Source organism: Suillus bovinus (genome assembly GCF_016758785.1).
Source record: "Suillus bovinus strain UH-Sbo-P2 chromosome Unknown EDB93scaffold_54, whole genome shotgun sequence".
NCBI classification, from domain to species: Eukaryota; Fungi; Basidiomycota; class Agaricomycetes; order Boletales; family Suillaceae; genus Suillus; species Suillus bovinus.
This window is the reverse complement of record NW_024542110.1, coordinates 21104-33910: the sequence shown is the minus strand read 5'-3', so window position 1 is coordinate 33910 and position 12807 is coordinate 21104. Positions and strand designations below refer to the sequence as shown.

At 45.4% G+C, this 12807-nt stretch overlaps 6 protein-coding genes across 6 annotated transcripts; 1 reads left to right on the top strand and 5 right to left on the bottom strand.

Annotated features, from left to right (window-relative positions):
* Positions 1–467: 467 nt before the first annotated feature.
* Positions 468–3125, bottom strand: EDB93DRAFT_1253074 (uncharacterized protein; the record flags this gene model as incomplete). Its single annotated transcript, XM_041453387.1, has 6 exons — positions 468–695; positions 763–885; positions 963–1707; positions 2338–2604; positions 2654–2829; positions 2874–3125. The coding sequence occupies 6 exons, from the start codon at positions 3123–3125 to the stop codon at positions 468–470; spliced, it is 1791 nt and encodes a 596-aa protein (XP_041304925.1).
* Positions 3126–3531: 406 nt separating this feature from the next.
* Positions 3532–4688, bottom strand: EDB93DRAFT_1253073 (uncharacterized protein; the record flags this gene model as incomplete). Its single annotated transcript, XM_041453386.1, has 5 exons — positions 3532–3786; positions 3846–4016; positions 4054–4184; positions 4237–4325; positions 4405–4688. 5 exons carry the CDS (start codon positions 4686–4688, stop codon positions 3532–3534), a joined length of 930 nt encoding a protein of 309 aa, XP_041304924.1.
* An 861-nt stretch (positions 4689–5549) lies between these two features.
* Positions 5550–6595, bottom strand: EDB93DRAFT_1090273 (uncharacterized protein; the record flags this gene model as incomplete). The annotated part of the gene is made up of 3 exons (XM_041446266.1): positions 5550–6080; positions 6137–6315; positions 6370–6595. The coding sequence occupies 3 exons, from the start codon at positions 6593–6595 to the stop codon at positions 5550–5552; spliced, it is 936 nt and encodes a 311-aa protein (XP_041304923.1).
* A 1539-nt stretch (positions 6596–8134) lies between these two features.
* EDB93DRAFT_1253071 (uncharacterized protein) lies at positions 8135–9203 on the bottom strand (the record flags this gene model as incomplete). Its single annotated transcript, XM_041453385.1, has 2 exons — positions 8135–8472; positions 8528–9203. The coding sequence occupies 2 exons, from the start codon at positions 9201–9203 to the stop codon at positions 8135–8137; spliced, it is 1014 nt and encodes a 337-aa protein (XP_041304922.1).
* A 288-nt stretch (positions 9204–9491) lies between these two features.
* Positions 9492–11875, bottom strand: EDB93DRAFT_1253070 (uncharacterized protein; the record flags this gene model as incomplete). Its single annotated transcript, XM_041453384.1, has 5 exons — positions 9492–9863; positions 9918–10249; positions 10918–11131; positions 11185–11475; positions 11531–11875. 5 exons carry the CDS (start codon positions 11873–11875, stop codon positions 9492–9494), a joined length of 1554 nt encoding a protein of 517 aa, XP_041304921.1.
* Positions 11876–12140: 265 nt separating this feature from the next.
* On the top strand, positions 12141–12568 carry EDB93DRAFT_1106128 (uncharacterized protein; the record flags this gene model as incomplete). The annotated part of the gene is made up of 2 exons (XM_041447579.1): positions 12141–12248; positions 12302–12568. The coding sequence occupies 2 exons, from the start codon at positions 12141–12143 to the stop codon at positions 12566–12568; spliced, it is 375 nt and encodes a 124-aa protein (XP_041304920.1).
* Between the last annotated feature and the right edge of the window lie 239 nt (positions 12569–12807).

Below are 12807 nucleotides of genomic sequence, written 5' to 3'. Positions count from 1 at the left end.
TAATATGTATGATCCTCCGAGAGTCCAGCGAAGGACAATCATTGGTATGATGTACCTCGGCTTTGTCTTCCAGTTTAGCTTGTACTCTATCTTCGAGTTCCGCACAAGCACTAAGGTGCCCGGAGCGAAGTCGTGTCCTCGGATGGTGCTTCAGAACTTTATTTCAAATTCTCGGATGGACCGGAACCTTGCTTTTGTGACTTTGTCTTTGATGGAATCTAGATCTTCCTGCCGCTTCATAAGTTGGCGGGCACGCCATGCTATAAGTTCATTGGAAGTTAGTTTCTCTTGGTTCGGTAAGTCAACTAAGAAGGTTGCTTCGGCGAGATCAAAAGGAAAGATTGGTTCTACTCCGTGTACCATGAAATACGGTGAGAGTCCGGTGGATACCTGGATGGTTACTCTCTCGACCCATAGTACCGTGTGCGCAAATTGATACCAGCAAGACTCATCCCCCTCATAACTTTTCATGATGGCCTCCCGGACATCTCGGTGATGTTGCTCAATGATTCCGTTAGCTTGCTGAATTGTACAGTGATATTTGTATTTGGACATGGTTGATGCCAGTATCGTGCGACGAGGTCCTCCATTGCTGATATAATGGTTGGGGCGTTGTCGGTGACGATTTCGGTGATTGGACCCCATCTGCAAATTAGCTCTTCAAAGATAAATGATGCAACGATCTTCACAGATTCCTTGCAGAGCATCCGCCATTCCAGATATGCGGTGAGCGCACAGCGAGCGTGAATGATTCGGTCAAACCCACTGGCCCTCAGCATCATCATAATGTTGATGTGTACCCTTCGGAATATCCCTCTGGGTATCGCAACTATTGGCGGGATGTGCAACTTCCGGGTCTGTCGGATCTGGCACTTGGGACAGCTCCTGTTATACCATTTGATGTCATTGGTCATTAGCAGCCACCAAAATCTGAGAAGAAGACAGATTCGGATCGTAAATACTCCCTTGTGCCCGAGGTCATCATGTGCCTCTTTGAGTAGCTGATACCACTTCGCTTCGGGGACAACAAGCTGATGCTTCTCCTGTGTATGTTTCTTCCATAATCTTCCGTCGAAGATGAAATACTGTTGAGATGCGCCGATGAAAGTCTCGAATTCTTCGTCCGAAAGTTCTGAGGGTCGTTCTCGGTTCTCTAGGAATTTCTGAATTTTCAAGATTCTTGCATCTTGCGCTTTAGCGATCTCAGAGCGCATGATGCGGATATCGTCAGAACCACCTTCAATGGTACCTAAAAATGCGGAAAGGATGGGGGGACGGGTTAGCAGGTTTGGTACGGATACAGTATACGGGTAGTGCGGGTTATCGGAGTCTATCCGTGCAATAGCATAAGTGCGGTCATTGAGAATTTCCATAGAGAACGAGTATGAGCGGTCAAGCCAGTCCTCATGGTCATCACTTTCGTCTGGATCTTCGGGTGCACAGGGTCTCCTTGAGAGTTCGTCAACACCTGCGTGCTTCGCTGCGGGAACATGAATTAGCGAGAATCGGAATAAGAGAATACCAGTGATCCATCGGTTGATCGTCGTGTTAGGCTGGAGATCGGGGTTATTAATCATCCCTTTAATATACTTTGTGTCGACCTCAACCGTGAGGTTGGTGACACCAAAAATAAAAACTCGGACTGCGCGAAGTGTGCAGAACAATCCATATAGCTCGAGTTTCGCTTGCGAATAGCGGTGTAGAAAGCTAATTTCCGCTGGGCTCAGCAGAAATCGTACTACCTAGACAACGAATATTTAGGTAGATCTTAGCACAACCTAGTCTGCTATACTTGCAGAGCAAGTGCGTTCAATCCTATGGGGGTAGCTGTTTGGTATTAGTTTCGATAGTTAGTTATCAGTAATAGGAAGATAATCCGAAGCTAAGAACTACTTGTCCGAAGGGAAACTGTCAGGTCCGAAAATATCAGAGTCGGGTCGGGCGTTGGACTATGCGTTGGACTGTCGGGAATTGCGTTGGATGGTGAAGGAATGTGTTGGAAGTATGTCAGAATGTCGGTCAAATGAGTGTCGGATGTGTCGGAATGTTTCCGAGAAAAAGAGTGCATAGATATTTCACAATACAATAAAGTACTACTAATATCCAATGACTTCCATCCTACTACTTGAGTAGGGAAAAGTAAGTAATGCAATAGCTAGGAAGTACTAGATATTAAATAGTGACTATGTAGAAATTCGGACTGCTATAGGCAAGAGTAGTAGCAATATTTTGGGTCCAAAATCCTATGTAATAGGACATGTGGTACTGCGGACCATGAGAAAACATGTAATAATGCTGTATACAATGCTTAGCAAGTCAAAAGGAGTAAATGCACACCTAGTGGGGATAGATGCAACTAGACAAGACATAGGGAGGACTGGTCCGATGCACGGGAATGTCGGGTCAGGATCGGACATGCGCCGGACTGTCGGAAAGTGCGTCTGGTCGGGATCAGACTGTCGGACTCGGGTTGGGGTAGTCGGAAGTGCGTTGGACAAATACTGTTTGGCATCAGTATCAAAATAGCTAGTTCCGAGCCCAGCGCTGCAACCATTGTTACAGCAGTAGGCAAGGGCACAAGTCTTCAGCGCCTCTGTCTTGGCACTAGCATCAGTGTCAGCAATGAGATCCATGGTGAGAAAAAGCTTGATACCTAGCAGCCTTTGCCCATCGACACCTAAACCCATGACACTTGGATTTGTGGTAGTGGTCTGTTTCAATCTGGTCCATCAAGTTCAGGATGCCTTCGTGAACAGGATGGTATGTATCTATGTGCAATTTTTCCATGCGCCCGACACCCATCTTGTATTCACTAAGTGCTGCATTCAGCTGAAAGAGATTAGCACATGATGAAGAAAAATGAACCCACTTACGATCGTGGCAGCAAGTGCTACCACACCTTTGGGTACAGAATTCGCAAAGATATCAGGAAAAGATTGAGCCAGCACATTTTTACCCATATAATAGTACATCTTGCAGAGATCCTCCAGAGCGACGTGTGCGACATTATTAATGCGGCCTTGCATGAGAGGTGAGGTCAAAGCTGATTCAGCAACACATTCATGCCTGAGCATCCAGTCCGCCTCATAGGAACTTCCCCTCATCCAGAAGTTCCTTGACGCCATTGCAGATGTATTTCACAGTGATATTGTTGCCTCCAAATTCATCGGCTTCGCAGAAAAGCTCATACTGGCTTTGAACAATCGGCAGGCTGCTTTCTTGAACTCTGAGCGCATGTTTCCTAAATCATCCCATAACTGTGGTAATGTTAAGTCAGCAAATCAAAGAAGAAAAACAAATGGGGAAACAAAATACTATGATAGCCATATCATGCTTGAACCTCTCCCAATAGCCTTCCTCCACGCCATGACCTTCCACAGCAAACTGATCATGTAGTTCTGCTAGAATTTCAATCGCGTCCTCAGTAAGAAAAGTCTCACGATGAGGAAATGAATTATCAAGGGATTCAAGCCTAGATCACTTCTTTGCCTTCTCGAGTAAGTCCCTGTACACCAGCAGGTAAAACCGAAGCTACGTTGGGATGGGGCCTTTTGACCATTTGCGGCTGTTCCTTGCAGGCTGGACTTCATCGTTATTGTCATCGTCATTGTTATCATCCTCGGTCTGTTCTTCTTTGTCTTCCTTGCCTTCTTTGATATGATCCTCACCTCTTTGGCGAAGTTCTTGCAAATAGTCTAGATCAGGGGACCTAGGACACCCATTCTTTTCTTGGTGCTGACAAAGGACATCGCTACATTGACGGCGACCAGATGGTTGTGCTTCCAACTGGGCGCAATAGTCATCCTGTTGATGATGGTTGGATGGTGGTACATTGGGCTGAGCACAATTGGAGGGTTGATTGGAAGAGTGTTGATTGGAGGGTTGATTGGAAGGTTGATTGGATTGTCAATTGGAGTGTCAATTGGAAGGTTGATTGGAGGGTCAATAGACAGTATTGCAGTTAGTCGCTGGAGCTGATGGCCTCCTGTGTTGGTTATTGTGAGGTACTGGCTGTCCTGCATGTTTGTCAGCGGATCTGCAATGCTCTTTCACAGGAGGTGTGTGTGCTCCTTCATCCTCACTAGTTAAGGGTGACCTGGGCAATATCACATGCCGTTTCATGGGAGGTGCATGCTGTTCATCATCTGTGTCAGTGTGATATCCTTCTGGCGTTAATCTGCGCTCTAAGGGTGTTGTGTCAAACAAAATAAACCATGACAAAAGAAAAGAACTCACTGCGAAGGCGGGGGTCATCGAGTTCGGGGATTCCTGGCCCTGCATGTGAATAGTTAGATAGGTCAAAGAATTGAATGAACCAACATGTACTAGTCAAATCCAAGTCAGGAGATGATCAGTGCTAGAGGAAAATATTAAGTGCAGAGAACTTGGGAACTGCAAAATCACTGATATTGATCTATATCCATGCCCGGAAACATGAACAGCTCATCACCCTTTTTGCTATCACTGGCATCATCTGGACCACCACCTGGACCATCCATCTCATCACCCTGGTCAGCCCAACTGCCCTCCTCATAGCATTCCTTCCTACCCTGCTCGTACATCCTCATTTCATCAATGTCATGCTTTTCTCCATTGGGCCTCACATTTTCATTGTCATTGTCAGCACCATCCCGTCTCGTGTTCCCCATTACCATCGTCCTCATGTTCCCTGTTGTCATCCCATCCATGTTCCTACCATCCCATCCTCGTGTTCCCCATTACCATCCCTGTCCTTGCCAGGCTTTGCACCTTCATTGTCGTCGAAGGAGTCAGATGGGACCTCATGCTGTGCTGACCTGGCAGCTGGTGGAGCAAACCCATATCGTCCCCCAGATTTGGTGAGATGTCAACTTGGTTTAATGGGCTGTTCATTGTCAGTATAATTACCTGCTTCGGACTCCGCAACTGGAGAGAATTGGACATGAGTTTGGGGCTTGGAGCGATGTTTCGCTGGCAGAGGCGCCAACACGTTCACAGGCTGTGACTCAAGAGCAGGGCTGGCTTTCTTTTGCGGACATTTTGCTGTTTGCACATGCTCAATGTTTGCCATCTGTTGCAGATGGCCTCCATTGCCTCGATTACTGCGGGCCGAATGTCACGTTCCTGTAAAGCAAAATGTGAGCGGAAGACAAGCAGTGTAAGATACTTACCTTCCACCTGGGGCTTTTTCTTCTTGCCCGACACCATGGCTCATGACCAAAAGAGAAGCTGCAAGGCGAGTTCAAGTCTGATTATCGTTTACTAGCTATTTGGTTCAAACTCCATTACAATATATCTGTGGAAGCATATCAACACATTATCATTATGTGTAGGATGTACATACAAGAACATGAAGCCTTTGTAGATATAGTGCGAGTGAAAACATATATGATATGTTGTGTATGATCAAGACCTATGTCTGCTACAGTGCCTCCTACTCTGCCTGGAAGAATTCCCCGACACCTTGGGTACCCTAATGGCACGAGTAGTATCAGACTTCACTGAACTTATGTAGAGCATTGATCATTGAGAACAGGACCGCCCCTTTTGACCTTGGAGGCTAGAAATGGTCAATCACCTTTGGTAACAAATGAAGGTGCCTTGCCATCAAAAACGAGCTGCCTGATGTGTGTATGGATTGACAGAGGTTCATCATGGTCGTCGTCATCAATGGACGGCTGGATTATGCTAATAAGTTTTGTGTGTGTAAGAGGTGGCTTGATGGTGGGTTTAACACCATGGCCATCAAAGATTTTCATGTAGTTGATCTGCTCGCTAAGAAGCAAGCACAGCTTGGTGATGAGAGTCAAAAATGGCTGAAAGTATTGAGTGATGTCCACTATAATGAGATCTGATTGTTCCATATGTCGGTGCTTGATTAGCCCTATTGCGTCCCATTCCCCATAGATCCACCAACCGATGATAGTCTCATTAAAAAGCTTATTGTTTCGAAGCTTGTTGCCAGGGCCATCATACATCATGCAGATGTAGATGAAGATGTATATGGATGATTCCAGGTCGTGAGCGATGGTCTGTTCACATGGAATGCCATGCTCCGAGTATTGCAGCAGGATGCTGCTAGCCATGAACATCAAAGTTCCCTGAAAATTAGCGGTATGTAAGTTTAAGAAAAATATGCAGATACAGATCTACTGACAGTAAGGTCCTGTCGTCCAACAGCATGATCAGTTCCTTTAGAGATTTTTGTGACATAGTCGAAATTGATTAGGAGACCCCTTGCAATGATACCATTGGCAGTATACTCGAAAAATATCATGACATTATTGATGCTGACATCACAGTGTAGTATACCTCGACCAACAATATCAGAATGCGCTGTAAAATAATGTGATGAATGTGATCTGTATGATTCTGATTTTGAACACGTACTGTTTATCACATCTATTAAACACTCGAGCAACTCCATTCGATGAGAGAAGTAAGTGATTGGAACAGTGTATGGTTCCAGGACCAAGTATCGATGAATACGTAGCTCAGCCGTGTTTGTTCCTGAGGGTAACGTCCCCCGATGAGGACCTGTGGTATTGGGAGTCCCAGAGACCTGAACGTTCCATGACTTGATGAGCTTCGGAACCCCTCGGATATCTTTCAGCATCTCCAGAATTTCTTCTTCTACACTCGAGCAGGTGGCAATGGACCAAGTATCCTTCACAACATAGAAGCAGGGACACTTTGGATGTTCACCCCTGACGACACATGTGTCAGGGTCCTGGATGTGCCAGCACATGGTGGCACTGCCTCTGATGACGGCCCTTGTAAAAATAGGCTTGATGATGTGGTAGGTCTTGTCACTGACTTTGATGGTGGGGATGGTTTGAGGAAGCATAGGATGGCGAGGAATTTTGGGTAACATGACTGTAGGATCATAGCCGAGATTTGTGGTGCTTAAGTAGAGGCTCCCACCAAGTATTCCCATGAGTGCGACCAGTGTTTTGTGGATATGATAAGGTAGTGAATGGACTGCTCCTGAACAATCAAATAAGGTGATTCAAAGGACGAAGTCAGTTATGGACAGCGCAAAAACAAATTGACGATTCAATTGCGCTTTATATACTGCATACGCCTTTGCGTATAAGGTATCCAATAATTTGGGTCAGATGGGAAGCTTCAATAATTCACAAAACATAAGTACATTGTTCCATGCTATGAGCTCTGGCCCTGCAGGATCACTGTCCTGCAACACAAGATCAGGCTTGACTGCAAGCGGTGTGCCTGTCATTTTGCATGTAGAAAAAAAGCCAGTCCATAGATGGCCCGAAAAGGCTGGAAGTATATCCATCGCCTTGATCTGTGACTGTGTGCAGGGACGACTTGGCAGAGGAGTTTGGGGCATGGGGGAGTGTCTGCTCTCCAATTCCACACAGTGTTGACTTTTCGATTTTTTGGGATTCTTTGCTTCTAGATCTTGATGAAGCTCTGCAATGGCAATTGAGATCACCTTCATAATCCTGTTGAAAAAATTTGCCAGCACCTCCTCATCATTCTGGGGTTTAATGCCAGCTGCCTTGTCACTCTCCACTTCCTCTACATCCAGACTAGCTTTCTTTTTCCCTTTCCCATCTTTTCTGCCAGGCTGATGCAAGAGTGATGGAAGAAAGGCAGGGTTCCAACATTTGCATGCCACATCATACAGATGATGGCTGTCATCAGTCTTGAGATATGACAATAACCTCTCATCCAAGAGATCTGGAAGGAGTGCACGAGGAATCCAGTTGTTTCGACAATAATCGTCACTGTTCAATCCTGTCAGGTTCGTAAATGGTGGCATCAGCAAGCTCCATCTGGTGAGCATGTTTTAGCTCGATGAGAGTGATTTACCGTCCAAGGTCAGGAACTGAAGTGGTTGAACTACGAAGGGGAGAATCTAGAGAATAAAACTTAGGTATGCATGTTGGATACAGGCTCTGAGCCATGCTCATCAAAAGCGGTGTTAGAATGCAACGACAACCGTACAAAAATAATATTTCTCAAGGAAAACTCACATGATGAGTAATCATTAATTGATCAGTGACAATGGGCAAGAATGCAAGAGATGCAACATTGGTCTTTGTGGCAGGTTTTAATATGACGTAGAATGCTCAGCATGTTCATTGTAGTAGGATAAAGAAACTTGTACTATGCACTGGTACATAGATCACTCTGTGCCATTAATGCTAAAAAAAAACTCTGTGTTCCAAAGCTTGTTGAGAAAAAAATCATCGGAATATTCATTGCTGGTTTCTCGGGCAAATCGGGGGTTCACAGATTGTCCAAAACGAGGAATGAGATGGGCAGTGGATACAATCTGACTGAGAGGTATCACGTCTCCAATGCGAGTACCATTTGAGCGTTGTGCATGCTGTAAAACATGCATCCCTGCAGCCGGGTCCATGGTAACAACATTTAAATGTTCCACATATGCAAGATATGTCCCAGAGTGTTCCAAAGGGGTAATAGGGCGAAAAATTAAGCGAAGATAACCAACACAATGACCTAGAAAAATTATAAGAATTATCAGTGATGAGGGCAGAACGAAGCAAACACAAACCTTCTAAATGACTGTGGAGCCACTTGAACATCGGATCTATGTTCACAATGACTGCATCATATTGTCCACATGGCAAGGTCTCAGAGGGCGGTTGGGCAAGAACAGCTTGAGAGGGCTCAAGGTGTCGTTCGTGATACCTTCTAAGCTGCATGCAGACCTTGCACCAAACTTGAATGCATTCAAAGTTCAACTTGCAATTGGAAGGCGCTCTTCTCCTGCCACCGATCACATAAACGGAACCAGCAGTGTCACGTTCCAGATAATCCACAAGTGCAGCACGAAGGTTGTGCAACACAAACTTTTCTGCAGCCTTATCAACAGTCATATGGGTGAGAGTTGGGTCGGCACTGAGATGGTATGCAGTAATCGACGTTGCAAATGTCCTGAATGGGCAGGGAGCATCGTGTTTACTCTCGATCAACTGTTGCGCCCGTTCAAAATAGTCTTTGAAATGATGGGCTCCTCCAGCTTTGTTGCCATTTCCATCATCCTTGTCTTCTTCATCCAGACCTTCCCCCAACTTGGTTTCTAGAGCAAGCGCAAATCTTTGGCACTTTTCTTGGCGATCAAGATAATGGCAAACCTGCTCGTCATAATCATGGTTATTTCCAGTACGCCCTGGAACCTTAACGTAGTCTATGTGTGCGCGCTCTGCTGGATCAGCAGACCACTGCATCACTGACCTGTGTCAGCGGATGCTAGGCACAATGCCTTGCAGCAACTCCAATTTTGGGATTGCCCACGGCTTGTTTTCACCAGACTTTCCTCATCAAGCGCCTGCATTGACAATAGCTTCTTTCAGAGTGTGAAAGCCTTGCAGCGCACGCTCAACCTTTGTCACAGTGCCCTCAGTAAAACATGGTGCCTGTGCAAGATAGCGGAACTCACAGAGTGAGCGAACAGCGGAGAGGAAATCAGATGGTACAGCAGCTGCGATGAGACCAATGAGATACCGCTGAACATCTCAATGATCTCTAACAGACACTTGTTTCAAAGTGGAGATGCCATCTTTGAAGCTGCGGTACCCAACAAAAACTTGCAAAAGCATGAAACGAAAATCTAGTTCGTCCACGCTGACAACAAAAATGCACCAATTGAGATCATGGTCCCAAAACATGCGGTGCCAGTGATGCAGAGCCTCTGGAGTTATGAACTGAGAGGGATCTGACAAAGGCCAATCCAGCCAGAATGGCTCATGGATGCCATTCAGGTTGAACTTCTTGCACGTCACAAAGAACTTGGAGACATCAGCATGTGAAATAGATCGCAAAACTGCTTTGATGCGAGCAAGGGTAGACAATCCTTTGTGAAGCGGATGGCGGAAGGGATCCTTGAACTGCTCTCAGGTGGCAGTGGTGACGGGGGACATGTTGCTGCAAATGCAAGCAACCAGAAGCTCCTCGGGAGTGTCTGCGACATAGGAAACCAGGGGCGTGAAGCAATACCTGCTATTGCCAATAGGGTCATTCATCATGATGCCCATTTTGGCAGCTGCCTTGAGTGATTCGGTGACAATGCTGAGGCACTGGTGGAACAGCCGATCCACAAGTACACCACGCACCCTCACGTTAGAATGGACAAACTTTGGTACTGGGATGAGCGCGACAAGTAGATATGCGTGGAGCATAACCTTAGCGCACATGGAAGAAGCAATGTTTGCAAGGCTTATCAGGACAGGGTGAGTGTATCGATTACCAGATATATTGGTGACCTTTGTTTTGTCTGAGGACAAGATCACCCCAAGTAGAGATGCGCTGTAGAAAGCTGATTCCTGCTGGGCTCAGCAGAAATTGTACTACCTAGGCAACAAATATTTAGGTAGATCTTAGCACAACCTAGTCTGCTATACTTGCAGAGCAAGTGCATTTGATCCTATAGGGGTAGCTGTTTGGTATTAGTTTAGATAGTTAGTTATCAATAATAGGAACATAATCCGAAGCTAGGAACTACTCGTCCTAAGGGAAACTGTCAGGTCCAAAAATATCGGAGTCGGGTCGGGCGTCAGACTATGCGTTGGACTGTCGGGAATGCGTCGGACGGTAAAGGAATGTGTCGGAAGTGTGTCGGATTGTCGGTCAAATGAGTGTTGGATGTGTCGGAGTGTTTCGGAGAAAAAGAGCGGATAGATATTTCGCAATACAATAAAGTACTACTAATATCCAATGACTTCCATCCTACTACTGAGTAGGGAAAAGTAAGTAATGCAATAGGTAGGAAGTACTAGATATTAAATAGTGTCTATGTAGAATTTCAGAGTGCATTAGGCGAAAACAGTAGCGCAAAATCAGGCCCGAATGTATGTAAAAGAGCATGTGTACTGCACCTTTTGTAGATAACATGTAATAACACTGTCTGTAATGTTCAGTGATGCAAAACAAGTAAATACGCACCAGTGGGGGTAGATACGACTGGACAGGACATAGGGAGGACGAGTCCGATGCGAAAACTGTCAGGTCCGAAACTTTCAGGTCGGGGTCGGGCATCGGGATCAGGATCGGAATGTCGGGGATGCATCGGATGAATACTGTTTAACATGAGTATCAAAAACACGGGTTTTGAGCCCAGCGCCGCGACTATCATTACAGCGCCCTGAGGAACCTGACACTGAAGAGAGTACAATGAGCCATTTAGCACTAAAATTCACATATAAATCATACCTGGAGGTACCACGAATGGTCACCCATCATAAAACTACTATACACACGAGAAAGTCTATCAACAGACTTGTAAACCCTCTGACAATTGAAATTGATGCAATCTGCAAGCTGAGGGTTACTGAGAAGGGATTGCAAACAGTCGATTGGATCGCGATAGAATATACGAAGCAGGTGCTTCATAGGGAAGTCAGTTAGGATATCTTCATACTTCCAACGTGGGCCCGATGGTAACATCTCCACCCACTGATGTAGCTCCTTGGTGTGGTGGAACAAAAGAGAATTTTCCTTTGTCTGACATTGTATGTGAGCATAACATGAAGTCAAAATGGCTGAATTGGAAACTCACAAAGCTAAGATTTAGATATTCATCAATTTCCGACATGCTAAGGTTTGTTCGCATCAACCAATAAGCGACCTCCCAATCTTTCTGGCTGGCAAAGGGATACCAAGGAACCTCGGTTCTTTGATGGGTGTAGTCATCTTGATTGAAGACATCCATGAACGTCAATCCCCCAACATAAACCCTCGGAACATTCAGACAGTATTCAACTGCCTTGCCCCACTCCACACCCCCTTCAACTACTGATGGTTCCTGATCTGGGATATTGGCAGCAAATTCATCAACAATGTTCGCCTGGTTGATATCGTCATTTGCGGAGTCATCAGAAGAGTTTCTGCGGTGTCGTCCCATGGCAGTATGATAAGGTATTCGGATAAGTTGCAGATGTCGGTGTTTCTTGCTGCATCGAAATGTAGGTTGACTCACATGCTGTAACACACGAGTATGGTTTTGAAATGCTTGCCACAAGACGGGCAAGGGATACCATTAACACCGATAGCCTGAGTTGAAGGATATGTGAGTCGTCACGGACGATTCATGGAGCGGTAGAAAGATTATTTCGGCAAATTCCGATCAAAGTTTGAACTTGCACATAACACCTGTATCAATCCGAGTCATGCCTCAATGCATTCATCCCCTACCTTTCAACACTCCACCACCAAGCCATAGTGCAAACACCACAGACAGTCCCGTAAATCTATCGCAGTTATCACACTCTTCTTTCGTGAGTAAATGAACAATTCATTCAAATTTAATACTTATTATACTTTGTCCAAGGACCTTCCATTAATCATCGCTGAGGCAAAGGAAAGTCCGCCACAAGATATTGAAGAGGCCAAATGTTTGCTGGCCCTCATACGCGCGGACCGCAAAGTACAAAGAGCGGAAGCTCAGCTTGCAGACCGCCTGGTCACCAAGGACAATGCTTTGACTGAGTATAGTCATCTTAAAGCGGCGAAGGCATGGAAGAGATTAGATGATGCTGAGCTGACGGTGGGATGGGCGTGCTCAATACTATCAGAGAACAGGGTTCTCTATCTCTGAACTTACTTTTTCTACATGTCGATCGGAGCCAGTGCCCATTGGTGATTGCCAGCAGATGGGTGAGCGCTGTATTCATTTTTTTTCATTAGTAGCATTAATTGCACAGTTATATTAAACTCAGGCTTGTGATACAAGCACATATGTCAATGGCTTTTTGTTGTATATGTATTGCTGTTGTCACTCAATTTTTAATATCATTATGCAAATGTTCCATGCAAAGTTCTCTGTTTGGCATGAAC